A 16,444-nucleotide genomic window follows, 5' to 3' on the forward strand; every position below is an offset into this window, starting at 1 on the left:
AGACGTGGACGTGCCGGGTTCTCGCCTCCCTGTCAATTGTCCTCATTTTTGCTGAACACCACGACCACGAATTAGATGACGGAGCCGGTCTCAACTGCTGGTTTTCCTTTCTTCCGTTGTTGATATTTGTCTTCCGCATCTTCTCCACGCATCGCCTTCGCTTTTTCGTCCCTTACGACCGCCTTCTCGTCCATCCCCTTTTTTATACCCCGGATTCGAACCCAGCACAGGTGTAATGGTAATGCCTTGAAGGATTGTCGTTTGTCCTTTTTACTTTCCCCCTAATTCGCGGCTTCGTCTTCTCGCCATTCATTTGCACCCTTTTTTTTCAAACTATATTTTTTATTCGATAGAATCATGCCGAAGAACAATCGACCTGCGACGTCTGGTTATGCCCGTTTGGCCCAGGAGGAGGAGGATAGACATAACGACCCCTACGAGTATTCGGACGACGATGACTTGTACAACACTTCCAGCACAGTTAACCCCTATGGTACACAATATGAACCCATTTCGACTCGAGGCTCGACGCTGCCCGGGTCGGGAACGCCCCCGGAACACCGACGGAGATCGAGCGGGCACCATCGTCGGGGGCGGCGCAACTCGGCAGTGGATATTAAGGCGATCAATGCACGTCTTGAACGTTGGGCTGAGGAGTTTGCCTCGAAATTCAAGATTCACCGTGTGAAAGGAAAGACGCTGGAGGAGGAGAAGTTGGAGATCTATCACTCTGTTTTCCAGCCTCCGCCTGGTATCCAACCGATCACGGCTGAGGAGCTGGACTCGGAGGAGGCTGAAACTGCTACAAGGAAGGCTCGAGATGGATTCGAGGAGGTTGTGGAAAGTGTTCGGTTGGCTATAGAATTGGGAGTTCACCCGCGCATGATTTCCCAAGGCAGTTCGGGAAGTTACTTTGCGCGCAATGGCGAAGGCAAAGTTGTCGGGGTTTTCAAACCCAAGGACGAAGAGCCCTATGCGTCACGCAATCCAAAATGGACCAAGTGGATACATCGGAATTTATTCCCTTGTTTTTTTGGCCGTGCCTGCTTAATTCCTAACCTCTCCTACGTCTCCGAAGCTGCCGCTTATGTGCTCGACTCTCGTCTCCGTACCAACATGGTCCCATACACCGATATAGTGTGGTTGTCTTCCAAGTCGTTTTATTACGATTTCTGGGATCGAAGAAAGGCCTGGATGGGCAAGAAATCCCTCCCTCATAAGGCGGGCAGTTTTCAGGTTTTCCTAAGGGGCTACAGAGATGCCAACCTCTTCCTGAGAGAGCACCCGTGGCCCGATCAGACGAATACCGGTCTCCGTGGCGAGGACGCGCCGAGGCGGAAGAAACGGCCTTGGAATGAGGCATGCCGACCGTCTGGGATACAGTCCGACGATGAAGATGAGGAAGACGACATGGAAGACTATGCTCGCACGCCATCCCCACAAGAAGAAAGCCAGGAACGGCGGTTTTACTGGACCGAAACGCTCAAACAATCTTTCCGAGAAGAGCTGGAAAAACTAGTCATTCTGGACTACATCATGCGGAATACGGATCGTGGTTTGGACAACTGGATGATCAAGATTGATTGGAAGACGGAGGATGTCTCGATCGTTGCAGAGCCTCCTAAGCAAAACCAAAACGAAACCCAACAGGACGACGACGATTACTTGGTACCTCCACGGCCGGTTTCAGTGAATTCGGACAAACCGCGCTCACCTTCATACCCATATCGACGACACGAGACGATGCAGGCTGTGAGCCGCACGGGAACGCCCTTGAATTCCCAGGAGGCTCCGGCAACTATACAGATTGGAGCCATCGACAATAGTTTGTCGTGGCCATGGAAGCATCCCGATGCTGTGTGTACACTATTACCTTCTATAGCCTTTTTTTTTTGCTAACTATTTCTTCAGTGGCGTAGTTTCCCTTTTGGTTGGTTGTTTTTACCGGTTTCTCTGATCGGGCAGCCATTCTCTCAGAGGACTCGAGATCATTTCCTGCCGTTATTAACCTCGACCGCCTGGTGGAGTGGTACGCAGATGGCTTTGCGACGTGTGTTCTCGCAGGACGATGATTTCAAGGAGAGCATGTTTGCGAGACAGATCGCCGTCATGAAGGGCCAAGCGTGGAACGTAGTGGAAACACTAAAACACTCTGATCATGGCCCGCTCGAGCTTACGCGGAGAACCCGCGTGTGTGTCTGGGACGATCTTGTAGATGTCCCTGTTGCTATCCCTCTTCGTGGACCGTCAACGGAAGCTCAGCGACGTAAAGTCAGAACTTACGACGACCGCTACGACCCAGACAACGAAGAAATGGATATTGGCGCTGCTATGGCTGACCAGGACTTGATGGGACTTGCCTCCCCGCCGAGCGACCTTCCCAACCCAAATCGGTTCGAACTCAACCGGGCCCGTGAATCTCAGGATTCAGGACGCCCTCAAACTGCCAGCACCACAGACTATGGGTTTAGCCGCGGCAGTACTGATGCGTCTAGTTCAAGGAGGAATGGTGACGGAAACTGGCCGTCACTTCCACCCCGACCTGGTAACAAACATCAGAAACACAGCTCCCTCTCCAGCGCACGAGGCCAAATAATCTGGAGCAGTGACGATTTGGAAGGCGACCTCGGTTATGCGGCCGCCGAAGGCATGGAAGGAAACCAGCGCAAAGTCATTGTTGAACGATTAGAGGCTGTCAAGAGTAAAAACCCTGTTTTTACGTGGTGCTAGCGCTTTGCTTTGATTTCCCTGTCATCATTTGCCTTATCTGAGTTGCTACATTAGATGCGACAGTTAGTTCGCTTGCATGACTCCTTCTCTTTCTTCACCTCCACACCTACCCTTATCATGACTTTATATTCCTTTCATCTTATTTTCATTTAGCGTCTTTGTTACGGCAAACATTCATGAGGAGACTCTTAGCTACGAGGTGTGGCTTTGGCTGGGAATTACCACCCCAATGTTGTATTGTATATAGACGTGTAGCTAGCTTCTCTACTAATAATCATGATCCCCGGAGGAAACTCGCCATTCTTCTGTAAATTGAAGATAATTCGAAATTAGCAAGAAATTAGGACTTCTTTTCAGAGGTAGTGAGGTCAGAGTGAAGTTCCGCAGGGTTTGCTAGTAGTGAGGGCATTCCGAGCCGCCGATGATGTCGTGCCGCTTGCTGATATCTTATCTTACTCTCACTATCGGAATCTTCTCTTGGCGACATCACCGTCGAGGCAGCAGGACTGATCGCGACTTCGTCTTCTCGCTCGCTCTTCTCCTCCTTTTCCTTTCTCCTTCCGTATCTCACCTTTCCCCTCTTTCTTCTTTCTGGCGATCTGCGTCGTTGCGATAGAATCCCCGCGCTTAGGTCGTTTCTCTTTCCTTGCCACTTCGTCATCCCTCCTCCCACTTCGAGTCCCTCCTATCCCTTCCGAGAAGGGACGGATGAAACCCCAATGGCCTCTCACGCTCATATGCTTCTCAACCCGAGAGCTTATAAAAGACAAATTTCCAAAAATGGTGAGGATCCGAATGCTGCTCCTCAATTTTCGCCAGAGCCCTCACATGATTCGGACTTTGGCCCCGATACCCAACATGAATCCTCTTCCCTTTCCTCGACACAACAGTCCCCTACTCCTGCGAATGGACCCCGCGACGTCGACTCGGAAAGCTCACATCAAGAAACAGGCCAGCAAAACATGAACCATCAGCAGCGCGGCGCCGCCTCGCCTGTTGCGCCGCAACCCGTCGCTCACCGTCTGCTAAGTCCGCAATGTCCACCTTCCGCTCACAGCGCGAGTCCAATGCGTTCCCAGTACCCTTCGTCGACTGGCTCGACGAGCGCAAGCTCCTCTCCGCAACCCCCGAGTACCATGATGCCGGACCTTGACTTTCAGTTTACGAATACATCCGATATGGATTTCAGTGACGGCAAACGAAGCGTGGATTTGGTAGACCTGGATGATGATGCCAGCTTGAGGCACGGCAACCTAATCGAAAACATGTATGGTGTGGAGCGACGGACAGGGACGCCTTACAAGCGCATCAAAATGGATAATGATAATAATGAGAAAACGAAGCGAGGACCTATTGCGGGCAATACTGGCCTAGGAGAATATATGAAGGAAAGCGACGTGGAGACGCCCGGTTCCACTGCGATAACGCCAGACGTTGTCGATTTGACCCTTGGTAAGGATCTGGTTACGGAAAGACTTCAAAGGGCCGTATGCTAATCGTTTTGGGCATTAGATGCATCGGCGAATAACGACAACGACGATCTTCAAGTTACCGGATCAAACAATCTGAGTGTTCAGAGAGTGTGCTATGGAAAGTTGGAAAACGCGACAATCCAGGCATCGTTGATTCCTATGCCGGCGCCGCAGACGATTCTAGGAGACTCGTCATACTGGCCATCGATGAAACTGGGAGTTCTTCGACAAGCGGGCCAGGGAAACAACCGAATTGAGGTTTCGGATCCGCATGAGAAAGTTTTTGGTCTTGTTGATTCAAAGACTTCTGCGGTGATTGTACCCCTCCTGGACTCCCCAGCTTTGAAGGTGGAAATCACTGCTCGTCTGGATCTGCGTAAAAAGCTACCTCACGAAGTGCCATGGAGTCCTTGCTCCTCAAGCTTTCGAGCATCAATTAACCTATATGGTCTCCGCCAGGATGCGGAGAGGGTTGGAAATTATCTCGGCCAGCACAATGTTTGGCTTGCCACCCCATTTTCAGTTGAGCAAGGTGTTCCTGTTTTCAATCCGCATGCCGAGAGAAGGCGTCTGCAGCCGAACTGGACACCAACAGGAGCACCGCGGAATCGGACACAGGTCAACTATGAAGTGCGGTCGGCCGAGGAAGTGACCGACGCGGTTATGAAGATGTTTGATCAACTTCAAAGTGCCGACAATATTCCTGAAATGGAGCCCCCATCACTTGTCACAACACCGTTGCTCCGGCACCAGAAGCAAGCTTTGTGGTTTATGACTGAGAAAGAACATCCTCGCAAATTTGGACCTAAGGAGGAGGATAACAATTCTCTCTGGAGGCTAGAACATCGTGCCAATGGGGCCAAGATATTCCGAGAAGTCATTAGCGGTACAACTGTTGATCAGGAGCCACCGCAAAGTCTGGGCGGGTTGCTGGCCGATATGATGGGTCTGGGAAAGACCTTAAGCATCCTGTCTTTGGTTGTTTCTACGCTCACGGAGGCCCAGGAGTGGGCAAGCATGATCCCGCCGTCCGAACTGGTGAAGAGTCGGCCGGGCATTCGGAACACGAAGACAACCCTTCTTGTGGTCCCTCTGAGCACCGTCAATAACTGGGTTACGCAAATTAAGGAGCATTTGCAGACAGATGCAGTTTCGTCATACGTTTTCCATGGTTCTTCCCGGACCACCAGCGTTGACGAGCTCTCCAAATACGACTTGGTGATTACGACGTACAGCATTGTCCTCAGCGAACTTTCCGGTCGTGGTTCGAAGCGGGCAGGAGCCAGCCCGTTAACAAAAATGAATATGTTTCGTATTGTCCTGGACGAGGCCCACACAATTCGAGAGCAGAGTGCGGCTCAAACACAGGCAATATTCAGGTTGCACTCTCAGCGCCGCTGGTCAGTAACGGGCACTCCGATACAGAACCGATTGGAAGATCTTCTCTCTGTTACCAAGTTTTTGGGTCTCTACCCGTATGACGACCGGGGCCGATTCGGAATGCATATCCTGAGTAGGTTCAAAACAGGAGATGCGACGGTACTTGCTAGTCTGCGTGTCCTGGTCGATTCATTTACTCTCCGGCGCGTTAAGGACAAGATTGATCTGCCGCCACGACATGATAAAATTGTGATGCTCGACTTCAGCGAGTCCGAGAAACAGTTGCACGAATTCTTCCGGAAAGAATCGAACGTCATGATGCGTGTAATTGCTGGCGAAGACAAGACCCAGATGAAGGGACGAATGTATCATCATATCTTGAAGGCTATGATGATTCTTCGCCAGATCAGTGCTCATGGCAAGGAGTTGCTCGGTAGCGATGAGCGAGCGCGGATTAAGGGGCTGAGCGTGCACGATGCTATTGACCTTGAGGAGGGGCCTAGCGAAGGCGCGGGTGCGACTGACAAGAAGGCATACGAAATGTTCACCCTGATGCAAGAGTCATCCGCGGACACATGTGCCCTTTGCAGTAGGCGCTTGGAGGAACCAAATTCCGACACAAACGGGGCTTCCAACCCCGGAAAAACCGATACAATGGCCATTGTGCTTCCTTGTTTGGATGTTTTGTGTGCGGAGTGTTTTTCATCCTGGAAGCAAGCATTCGATAATCAAGTCGGGGGCCCGGGCTCTTTCGATATAAAGTGCAATGTCTGCGACGGCTGGATCCCGGCTTCATACTCGACGATAACGGCAAATGGCTTACAGGAGTATGTAATGGAACAGGCTCGAGCAAAGCAGAGCCGAAAGCAGGCAAAAGTGCTAGGCGAGTACGAAGGCCCGCATACAAAGACCAACGCGCTTCTTTCACATCTCCTCTCCACGGCAGAGGCGAGCGCGCAACTTCCTGAGAGCGAGCCACCACTCAAAAGCGTGGTATTTTCCGCATGGACATCGCATTTGGACCTGATTGAGATAGCACTCCGAGATCGAGGACTGACAGGATATACGCGGCTTGACGGAACGATGACTCTAGCAGCACGTAACAAGGCGCTAGATGCTTTCCGCGACGACAACAACATAACAATTCTTTTGGCAACCATTGGATCAGGTGGTGTCGGACTCAACTTGACTGCCGCATCTCACGTCTACGTAATGGAGCCGCAATACAACCCGGCCGCGGTGGCACAAGCCATTGACCGAGTGCACCGACTCGGGCAGACGCGCGAAGTGACGACAGTTCAATTTATTATGAAAGAAAGCATAGAAGAAAAGATCGCCGAGCTGGCGAAAAAGAAGCAACAATTAGCGGACATGAGCCTGAGCCGGGGAAAACTTGATAAATCTGAGGTTCAAGAGAAGCGAATGAGAGAATACCGCAGTTTATTCAAGTGATGCATCACATTAAATATATTCCTTGATTTTGTTTTCCCATGCGCGGGTTGGGCTTGGTTTGGTTTCTTCATATTGATACCCAAGTTTTTGTTTTTCGTTATCCCCACTCACCATTTGATTGATATTTTGCATCATGGGCCTAGAACCATAAAGAAAGACGAGACGACGCAAGTCAATGGCATAGTTAGCTAATGATTATCCGAATCCTATCTACGGAGAGCGAAAAAAAATATAGGCAAGATTATATAAAAAAGAAATGTAATCATCTTGGCCCTCCATAGATCCCATTATCCACAGCTCCCAAAACCCCTTCCACCCTCTTCCGCAGAACTCTCAACTCCTTAACCCTTCGCTGCCTCTCGACCTCCACCCCCCTCAACTCCCCCTCCAATTCTCTTATCCTCTTCTCCTGCTCCGCCTCGCTCGACCCAATCCCTGGAAGTACCGAAATCAAATACTCAATCTGCTGCTCTTTAATAACCAGATCGCGCGCCAACTCCCTCTGCCTTGCCGCAAAAGTCCTCGGCGAGTCCGGCCGCGGCGGTAGTCCTTCTTCCCCCACAGCTTCTCCGGCTTCACCTCCGATATTACTAGGATTTGGCCCCGGCGTTGTTGCTGCACCTGTCCCTCCGGGCCCGCCGGACGGGGATGCTTGTGATGTGGAACTGTTGAGAATTGCGGCTGCGCTGGCGGGGATGGGTGGATTGGTTGAGTTCTTTTGGATTTTGGCGAGGGCAGGTGCAGATGTTGGGTTTTGGGGTGGAGTTGCGGGAGAGTTATCGTGGTAAGTTGTTAAGTAGCCGATTGTTGCGTAGAATTGGGTTGCTAGCTGTGATGGGTGTTAGTCATGTCGCTGGAGAGGGTAGAGAGGACGATGTGGGTAGCTGGGTAGGTACCTGGTCAAGACATGTTTGGAGTTGCGTCAGTATGTCTGCCATTTTTGACTGGGCTGTCTGATCATTGGAGTGAAGAGAGGAAGTGTACGCAGGACTTGAAGTTACGTGAAGGATGAGATTAAGAGGAAGCTAAAGTGGTCCGCCTTATCAGATGAGATCGTCATAAATTGGAGTCGGAGTTGGGTACACCGCCCTGGAGCTCCAATAACGGCATCATCTAGGTACAACAACAACAACAATCAAAATTGGAAATAATATCGTATCTAATTCTAAAATGCCGAGAAATGAAGCCCACTTACTCCCTCCTCTCACTGCCGCCCTCGCCTCAAATTGCAACTAAACGATCCATCACCCCTCTCACCCGCCGCCTTTTCCAACTCCCGACACCCCCCGCAAATCTCTCCCCCTCACACACCGATCTCCCCTCTTTCCTCTCTTACGCCCAGCGCACCGCCCTTCCCGAATCAACAACCACATACCAAGGGACATCATACGAATATACTGTGCAATCCCACCTCCGCACCGCCGCCTTCAATCTTCACCGCGTCGGTGGACGCTCAGACCTAGGTATCGATCTACAAGGAACATGGCACGTCGGGCCAAACCAAGTGCTTGACCCGCCGGTCCGGGTAATAGTGCAATGCAAGGCGTTGAAGACAAAGATTGGGCCGAACATTGTTCGAGAATTGGAGGGTGTCACGGCGCGGCAATTTGCACCGAGCGGGGGCGTCGGTGCGGGCGTGCTTGTTAGTCCGCGGGAGGCGACGAAAGGGGTGCGTGAGGCGCTGGGGAGGAGTGGGATGCCGCTCGTTTGGATGATGATGGGACGGGAGGGGAGCGTGAGGCAAATTCTGTGGAATGGGAGGGTTGAGGGCTTGGGGCTTAGTGGGCTGGGTGTTGAGGTTTACTATCCGGCTGATATGGGGGAGGATGGTGATGGGGAGAGACATGGGAAGGGAAAAGCTAGGTTAACTTGGGATGGGACGGAGGTGCAGACGATGGATGAGATTGAAGAGGGGATGGGGCGGTTGGAGGATGAATGGATGGCGAAGTGGGAAGGGAGAGGGCTGGGAAGCCTCCCGGGCGAGGAGTTATTAGATGCCGTGGAGAGGATCTTGCCCGGCACGAGACCGATAATGATCTCGGAAGAGGAGCGAGACGTGGTCGCTAGAGGTTTGTTACTGACCTAACCTGGCTCTGCCAGTGTATATTATGATGAAGATGATATGTATGATATTCCTTAAGTAATGTATATATAGTAAAATAATCAATTGGGGTATCTGTCCTACACCATAACGCCAAAGAAACGTGCTTAGCCCTGCATAGTTGACCAGAAATAGTTGGAATAGAAGAAACGCGAGAACTTCGGATCGAGATTGACGACGTGGACGTCGCCCTTGCGGCTGTTGCGGATGACAGCCTTGATGAAGTTGCCCGCCTCATCGGGTTCAATATCAATGCCCAAGGCGCGGTAGATCTTCAAACGTAGCCTGTCGCTATTAGCAAAGTTCATGCCCATTTATATGAAAAACATACAGAGTGGCGTCGTCAGCCTCCCTCTCTCTCCGCGTCGGCTCATCGCCTTCAACACCCTGCGCTTCCAGGTCCGCCAGCCGTTCCTTCAGCATCTCCAGTTCGCTCTCGAGCCGCTCGCTCTCAATTTCTAGTTCGGTTGCAGCCTTTGCAATGCGGAATTTCTTCGTGTCTAGCTCGACCATGGCAGTAGAGTGTTTACTCGCATCGTGGGCGGCGACCGCCTCGTCATGTTGGGTATTTAACGATTGGAGGTGACGCGAGAGCTTTCGTAGGGCTGACTCGGCCTCGCGCATGCGAAGATCGCGAGATTGTTGGAGTGTTGCAAGGGAGTCATTGATGCGGGAGACAGCTTGTTTGTCGGGCGCGATGTTAAAGTTGCCGATTGTATGATGGATAAGCTGAGATGTCAGCGTTTAATTAGTTAATAGGCGCGGAAGCCCTTACTGTAGAAGGATTCTCGTCGAGCAACATCGTGACTTCGTTGATAATCGGTTTTGTTGTTGGCCACAAAAAGAGATGAAGCTTTTCGATGACATGAGGGGATGTATTGAATTTGGTATTGCCGATACCGTTGGGAGGGCAACCGCCACAACTCCACGTGCACCGCCTCGTCATTTACGAAATTATGAGACTGCCTGTTTTCCTGACATCACTCACGTTAGATCATACCCAGACTTCAAAGTCGAAATCAAAAGCTCTAGTCTGGTATTCTGAAAATAATATGACTTCTTCAAACCTTCCTTGTACGTGCTTTGTGCTGTTCCAGAGCGTTTGTTGTTTACTGACCGAATCCAGATGCCGCTGATGCTGAAAGGTCTCTTCTCTCCGCGTTCACAGGCCATGGGCAATAACTAACTGGAAGTAGCCCGCTAAAACCAGCGGAGCTTCAGGTCCTGCGTGCACAGTATGAAAAGGAAGGCGACTACGTCGGTGTTCAAACCAAGTTCAATTACGCCTGGGTATGCCCCTCTCTGCAAAGTGCGCCTGGATCCCACTGACAGAGCAGGGTCTAATCAAATCCAACTCTCGAGCCGAACAACAAGAAGGTGTCCGCTTACTATCTGAAATATTCCGTGCACACCCTGAACGACGTCGCGAATGCCTCTTTTATCTGGCGCTGGGAAACTACAAACTAGGCAACTATGGAGAGGCCCGCCGCTACAACGACCTTCTCATCGACAAGGAACCGGGAAATCTGCAGGCGGCTAGCCTACGGACATTGATCGATGATAAGGTGTCTCGCGAAGGAATGGTGGGAATCGCTATCGTCGGAGGGCTGGCCCTCGCTGCCGGAGTAGTAGGTGGAATGCTGTTCCGTGGACAGCGGCGATAAGCAAGCGGATATACTTAGGTGGCGGAGCTGTATATACATGACGACGTTGACGATGATATCCGTCTCTCTCCCTCTTTGCTCTTACGCTTCCCTTTGTGCTTGTGCTTTGTTATTTTGCGTTGGACCGTGTGTGTTTGTCTGGGCTTTTAGCATGTTATACATACTTTAGGCGTTCTCGACGGGAGAAGAAGTGACCCCGAGATTCGAATATAATCCTAATTTTTTTTATTCACCGTTTTATCGTCGAAATAAAATCAATTTGTGTCACCCAAAGAAAGGGTGAATGGGCCCTACACAAGGCTCGTTATGAACTGCGCCACAGCAGCCGAGGCTAACGTCATCCAAGTCACAGCTGGACGAGTCTCAGCAATCTTATCTGCTGTCTCATCTTCTTGTTCACAGCGTGACAGCATCAGTTTGTGAAAGGCTTGGTCTGCCTTGTGTATACTAATCTGCCTTTTGCTTCTTTGAGATCTCTGTCACTTCTTTGCGTTGCAAAATGATCATATTCGCTGGTGCCTGCCAGTCTTTCAAATCATGAACAACACCTTTTCTTGCTTGACTGATTGGTTTCATTCAACTATCGCATTTGACCCCTCCTCCCTGGTCATTGCCTTAATTTTCTCTTCGGGTTATATTCTGTCACTCTAACCTCTCTCATCTGATCTCTACTCCGTGCTTCAACATCATGGACACCGACGATCGCGTTCAGTGTCATGCCTGCGGTCGAGTATGGCCCCGCCGCCTACATGACAGCCTGGAGTGCCCGCACTGCGGCTCTGATTTCACTGAAATCGTTTGTAATCCCGAATCATATTCTCAACGTACCATGCTCACTCGCGCAGATTGAAATCCCCCCGGACACGGACCCCGAACCTGAGCCATCACACCCTGACCCCCCCGAGTCTTTTCCTGGCCATCGCTCGCCATCCCCTTCTCCAGTCAATCCTTGGACTGACCACAACCCATGGGTCCGCATGGAACATGGGAGAGACAATGGTATGCATGGATGGGATGGAGGTCCTGGCTACCGCTACACCCAAAGAACTTACCGGTCTCCCGGCGGTAACATCCAGTTCTCTCTCTCAGCACACAGCATGCCACACCGCAGAGTACCTGGTGCACAGAGAGGAATGGGTTCCAACCCCGCGATAGATGGCTTGGACTCGTTCTTCCATAGTATTTCCCAACTAAACCGGGAAACTGCTGAAATGCACCGAGCACGGGCTGCACGTGCGCATGGGGGGCCTGGCTCACCATTTGATGATATGTATGGAGCAGGCGACCGGACAGGCCATAACCAGCCGCATACGGGACTGTTTCCCCGTGATGCAGATGGGCCCCAGCCTATGGACAGCCCACTGCGGAGTTTGTCGGAGTAAGTCTACCACAAATATCTAACAAAACAGGCCTCTCATCTAACTGACTACTGTAGTATCCTTCAACTGTTTCAGTCCAACCTCGCGAACACGCAAGCTGGCCCCGGTGGGCCCCATGTGCGTGTTGTGACTGGAGGCGGAGCGCCTATAGGGCAGCTCATCTCTACTCTCTTAAACATGCGCAGTGGCGATGCTGTATACTCCCAGGAAGAGCTAGATCGAATTATATCACAATTGGCAGAGCAGAATGGGGACCGCACTGCGGCGCCGCCAGCCTCTCAGGATGCCATTCACGCCCTCCCAAAGAAAGCAGTCACCAAGGATATGCTTGGAGGCGTCGAAAGCACCGAATGTTCGATTTGCATGGATACTGTCAAAGTCGACGACCAGGTCACCGTTCTTCCCTGCACACATTGGTTTCATCCGCAGTGCATCGAAATGTGGCTAGGTCAACATAACACTTGCCCGCATTGTCGGCGGGCAATCGATCCAACGACTGAGGAGGCGGCAACAGGGACGCCGTAAGTATGCGCGCAGTGCAGGTTCTTATCTTGGATTGGTAACTGATGGTCTTTTTCTCTTTTGCTTTTTGTGCAGACCTGAGGGGAACTCCGACCAAACTAGACACTCAGATTCGTTACCGAGGTCCAGCGCGCATCCTTCATTTGACGAAGAACAAGGTTCTAGTTCACGGACAAGCCGTGGTGAAGGATCGGGGAGTTGGGCAGAGTGGGTTCGGAGTCGACTTGGCGGGGGAGGTTGATGCTCACTTGTTCAGGCTTTGCTTTTTCTTGTTGCTTCTCTTAGTGTTTAATTTCTTTTTCTTTTTTTTGAAAGTGTCACCATTAGCTTGAATAGCCGAATAGAACATAGGCCTACGATGTAACGAAAGACAGGAATGGCGATTTGGTATCTATGAAACGAACAACGCTGCGAGAATGACATCCGAACCGATTCCCCGCGTGCCAAATGCTTCATTCTTCTCTCCACAACTCAAACTAACGACCCCGCCATGAAGACCCTCTTTCGCAACGCCGTCATCGCCTCACCAACGGAGGCATCTTGCCTGGTTGTCGAAGATGATCGTATTGTCTACGTGGGCTCCGAGCAGAACGCTCCTGCGGCTGACCAGCAGGTTGATCTAGCTGGACGGCGAGTCCTACCGGGTTTCATTGATGGGTAGGTGTATTGTCCCACCTATATGTATCTCTTCAATGTATTAAAGTAAAAGCAGACATATGCACTTACTCCTCTTCGGGGCGTCTCTATCCAAGATCGATCTCTCGTCGTGCAAAAACATAGAAGACATCCGGAATACCATCCGCGCAGGCGCCGCTCAACGCCCACACGCAGAACGCCTTTTCTGCAGCGGTTGGATGCATTCCATGACCGATAACCAGGCATTCGCCAGCATGATCGATGACCTCGACACCCGGCCTATCTTCATCGACTCCAAAGACCTCCACTCCGCCTGGTGTAATTCCGCTGCCCTCGCCGATCTCGGCGTCGACGCTACCACCCCCAATCCAGAGGGTGGAGATATCGCACGCGACAAGGACGGCCGTCCCTCAGGGCTCCTTAGCGAAGCAGCGGCCGTTACGATTGTCTGGCCGCATACCGCGCGCGTGGCCTCGGTGGCCGAGAAGCAGGGGTATGTACGAAATGCCGTGGCCGCGTACAATGCCGCTGGGTACACGGGGATGGTGGAGATGGCGTCGGACGAGAATATTTGGGAGACGGTCGTGCAGCTTCGCAAGCAGGAATCCCTCCCCATTCGTCTCGCCATGCATTGGATAATTACGCCAGCCGGGACAGAGGCTGAAGTTCTGTCTCAGGTCGATCGGGCGATCGCCCTGCATGCTGAATACAACAAGACGACCTCGCCGGATTTCCGCATCGCGGGGATAAAGGTCATCTGCGATGGCGTGGTGGATGCCTGCACTGCCGCTCTTACTGAGCCCTATAGTACGGCGGCGGCTTCGCCCGCACCGCTCTGGGAGGCTGGTATCCTAGCCAAGGTCGTGCAGCGGGCCGATAGGGCCGGCCTCCAATGTGCTCTGCATGCTATTGGTGACGCAGCTGTGCGTCTTGCTATTGATGCGTTAGAGACTGTGAAGCCGGCAGATGGTGTCTCGCGTCGCCACCGTATCGAACACCTGGAGGTCACGGCCCCAGGAGACGCACAGCGGCTAGCAGCCTTGGGAATAACAGCTAGTATTCAGCCTGTCCATGCTGACCCAGCCATCTTGCGCGCCTGGCCTCGTCTACTCGGACCAGAACGTGTCAGGCGTGCGTTTGCCTACCGGGAATTCCATGATAAGGGGGCAAGGGTAGCCATTGGGACGGATTCGCCGACGGCGCCGCACCTCCCGTTGCGGAATTTGTATACGGCGACGACGAGACGGTCTGCGAGGGAACCCCAATGTGAGGAAACCGTGAACCAGGGGTCTGCGTTGACCCTTTTGCAGGCTGTTCAGGCGGCCACGGCTGGGTCGGCGTATTCTTGCTTCGCAGATGATATCACAGGATCTCTTGAGGTGGGGAAGAAGGCTGATTTTGTGATAGTTGATATGGATTGGGATGCAGAGAAGCTATTGGAGGCAAGGGTTTGCGAGACGTACTTCGATGGGAAGCGTGTCTTTTCCTCTGATGCCAACTAGACAAACTATCTACGTATATATATGACTTCTGCCTCACAAGGAAGGACCGTTGAACCTCATTTATAAACTGGCTTTGGGGACCTTGAGGGTATCCAAAAACTCCTCTACCCCTCCGAGAATCTCCTTCAATACGCCTGCCACCCACTCGAAGTCATTCCGATCTAGATAAACTTGCGCACTCAGCCTAGTAAAGAACCACTCCCCATGCGGGAAAATAGGCACGAAGGTGCCCCTTTCCACCAGCTTAGCATGCATCCAATGCGACAAGCTACTCACATACTTAGACCGTACGTCTATCACGGCCCTTGATGAACCAGACTTCGTTTGGGCCGGGGACTGGGGCTCAATGATCCTCACCGGCAAGCGCACATTTACCATTGCACATCCCAGCCCCCCTCTTTCCCCCTTCACAGCCTTAAGAACATCCGTTCCCAGCGCAGCCGCGACAGCGTCCCCCACTTCCCCAGCCAGTTTCTCAAGGTAGTCATAGATCGCTTCCTCACCACCACAGACTTCAGCGCGAAACTTCATTGCAGCGGGGACGCAGGCGTATGCGCTATCGTCGGTTGTCCCGGTGAACTCGAATAGCGTGACGAAGGCTGATTTCGGATTTCCTGTAGTGGGTAGCACAGACGGGAGGAGCTCTTCATCATCCGCTCCCTGAGTACTCGTTGCAGAAGAAGTCGGTGGGACATAGTTCCATGATGTCGGCAGGCTGGTCCGAATCAGATGCTGGTTCCTTGTGGGAACATAGAGGACCGCGCATGAGCGAGGGGTATAAAGCCACCTGAGCACTTGAGTTAGCGAAAAAGGAGCCCAATAAGGAGAAAAGAAAGAGGACACCCATACTTATGACAATTACTCGTAAAAAAATCCACCCCAAGATTATCCAAATCAAGCTTAATCATCCCAACGCCATGCGCCCCATCAACAAGACTTAGAATTCCAAGCTCCTTACAGACCCTCGTAACCTCCTCAAACGGGAATCTGATCCCAGGGTTCGAGATAATTGTCTCAAAAACAGCGACCCTGGGCACGAGACCCTCCCTCTTCACACTTTCCACGACATCGCGAAACCTAGCAACAAGCTCGCCCTCTTCAAGCGGGAACGTATATTTCACTTTTCGCAGCTGAACGCCCCAGCTTTCCTTAAGAGCGAGGAGGCTGCGCTCGACAGCGCCGTAGACGGTGTCGAAGTAGATCACGACATCGTTGGGAGTTATAGTGCGGGTGAAAGCGAGGTTATGCAGGACTGTATTCACCCCGGTAGTTGCATTTTTTACAAGGACACACTCGGAGACCGGGATATTAAGAAGCGTCGCGAGAGTTTGACGCGATTTGTCAAGGAGGGGTGGTTGGGTATAGCGGATGAAGACGTCCGGAGCGGCCTCAAGCGACTTTTGAATGGATTGTTGGGCTTCGAGGATTTGGTTTGGATATGTCCCGAAGGAACCGTGGTTAAGGTTTCGGTAGTTGGGGTCAATGAGGAAGTGGTTTTTCATGGGGCCACCGAAGGAGGTTCGCAAAGCCATTATTGTGATTTTTCTTGAGGAACGCGGGGAAAATAAGAAATAACTTGGGAATGGAGAAAAAAAAACGACGGATG

General features: G+C 51.8%; 8 protein-coding genes across 8 annotated transcripts; 5 read left to right on the forward strand and 3 right to left on the reverse strand.

Annotated features, from left to right (window-relative positions):
- Positions 1 to 357: 357 nt before the first annotated feature.
- On the forward strand, positions 358 to 7,034 carry ASPSYDRAFT_58180 (uncharacterized protein; the record flags this gene model as incomplete). Its single annotated transcript, XM_040849490.1, has 4 exons — positions 358 to 1,857; positions 1,912 to 2,701; positions 3,487 to 4,182; positions 4,243 to 7,034. 4 exons carry the CDS (start codon positions 358 to 360, stop codon positions 7,032 to 7,034), a joined length of 5,778 nt encoding a protein of 1,925 aa, XP_040702795.1.
- A 111-nt stretch (positions 7,035 to 7,145) lies between these two features.
- On the reverse strand, positions 7,146 to 8,052 carry ASPSYDRAFT_45413 (med21 domain-containing protein). The gene is made up of 2 exons (XM_040847034.1): positions 7,931 to 8,052; positions 7,146 to 7,863 (listed from the first exon to the last, which is right to left on the reverse strand). The coding sequence occupies exons 1-2, from the start codon at positions 7,970 to 7,972 to the stop codon at positions 7,297 to 7,299; spliced, it is 609 nt and encodes a 202-aa protein (XP_040702796.1). The 5' UTR covers positions 7,973 to 8,052; the 3' UTR covers positions 7,146 to 7,296.
- Positions 8,053 to 8,292: 240 nt separating this feature from the next.
- Positions 8,293 to 9,108, forward strand: ASPSYDRAFT_121255 (uncharacterized protein; the record flags this gene model as incomplete). Its single annotated transcript, XM_040840419.1, has 1 exon — positions 8,293 to 9,108. A coding segment is annotated over one exon (816 nt), but the record flags the coding sequence as incomplete, so codon positions are not given.
- A 134-nt stretch (positions 9,109 to 9,242) lies between these two features.
- On the reverse strand, positions 9,243 to 9,937 carry ASPSYDRAFT_89714 (kinetochore Spc24 family protein; the record flags this gene model as incomplete). The annotated part of the gene is made up of 3 exons (XM_040852207.1): positions 9,243 to 9,420; positions 9,467 to 9,864; positions 9,911 to 9,937. 3 exons carry the CDS (start codon positions 9,935 to 9,937, stop codon positions 9,243 to 9,245), a joined length of 603 nt encoding a protein of 200 aa, XP_040702798.1.
- A 166-nt stretch (positions 9,938 to 10,103) lies between these two features.
- ASPSYDRAFT_45416 (mitochondrial fission 1 protein) lies at positions 10,104 to 11,046 on the forward strand. Its single transcript, XM_040847035.1, has 4 exons — positions 10,104 to 10,209; positions 10,262 to 10,280; positions 10,332 to 10,425; positions 10,473 to 11,046. Exons 1-4 carry the CDS (start codon positions 10,188 to 10,190, stop codon positions 10,797 to 10,799), a joined length of 462 nt encoding a protein of 153 aa, XP_040702799.1. The 5' UTR covers positions 10,104 to 10,187; the 3' UTR covers positions 10,800 to 11,046.
- A 441-nt stretch (positions 11,047 to 11,487) lies between these two features.
- Positions 11,488 to 12,941, forward strand: ASPSYDRAFT_150790 (putative RING finger domain protein; the record flags this gene model as incomplete). Its single annotated transcript, XM_040842038.1, has 4 exons — positions 11,488 to 11,529; positions 11,645 to 12,177; positions 12,235 to 12,699; positions 12,776 to 12,941. 4 exons carry the CDS (start codon positions 11,488 to 11,490, stop codon positions 12,939 to 12,941), a joined length of 1,206 nt encoding a protein of 401 aa, XP_040702800.1.
- Positions 12,942 to 13,190: 249 nt separating this feature from the next.
- ASPSYDRAFT_151862 (amidohydrolase) lies at positions 13,191 to 14,838 on the forward strand (the record flags this gene model as incomplete). The annotated part of the gene is made up of 2 exons (XM_040842137.1): positions 13,191 to 13,357; positions 13,413 to 14,838. 2 exons carry the CDS (start codon positions 13,191 to 13,193, stop codon positions 14,836 to 14,838), a joined length of 1,593 nt encoding a protein of 530 aa, XP_040702801.1.
- A 60-nt stretch (positions 14,839 to 14,898) lies between these two features.
- Positions 14,899 to 16,370, reverse strand: ASPSYDRAFT_151150 (putative aminotransferase family protein (LolT); the record flags this gene model as incomplete). The annotated part of the gene is made up of 2 exons (XM_040842075.1): positions 14,899 to 15,625; positions 15,688 to 16,370. 2 exons carry the CDS (start codon positions 16,368 to 16,370, stop codon positions 14,899 to 14,901), a joined length of 1,410 nt encoding a protein of 469 aa, XP_040702802.1.
- Positions 16,371 to 16,444: the final 74 nt, after the last annotated feature.

The sequence above is a fragment of the Aspergillus sydowii genome, assembly GCF_001890705.1.
Source record: "Aspergillus sydowii CBS 593.65 unplaced genomic scaffold ASPSYscaffold_5, whole genome shotgun sequence".
NCBI classification, from domain to species: domain Eukaryota; kingdom Fungi; phylum Ascomycota; class Eurotiomycetes; order Eurotiales; family Aspergillaceae; genus Aspergillus; species Aspergillus sydowii.

Bases quoted from the DNA above. Each gene is read 5' to 3' on its own strand.
- ASPSYDRAFT_45413 (XM_040847034.1), bottom strand. From the start codon at position 7,972: ATGGCAGACATACTGACGCAACTCCAAACATGTCTTGACCAG. The intron at 7,864-7,930 runs GTACCTACCCAG...CACCCATCACAG, and splicing joins TCCAAACATGTCTTGACCAG to CTAGCAACCCAATTCTACGC.
- ASPSYDRAFT_45416 (XM_040847035.1), top strand. From the start codon at position 10,188: ATGACTTCTTCAAACCTTCCTT. The intron at 10,426-10,472 runs GTATGCCCCTCT...CTGACAGAGCAG, and splicing joins CCAAGTTCAATTACGCCTGG to GGTCTAATCAAATCCAACTC.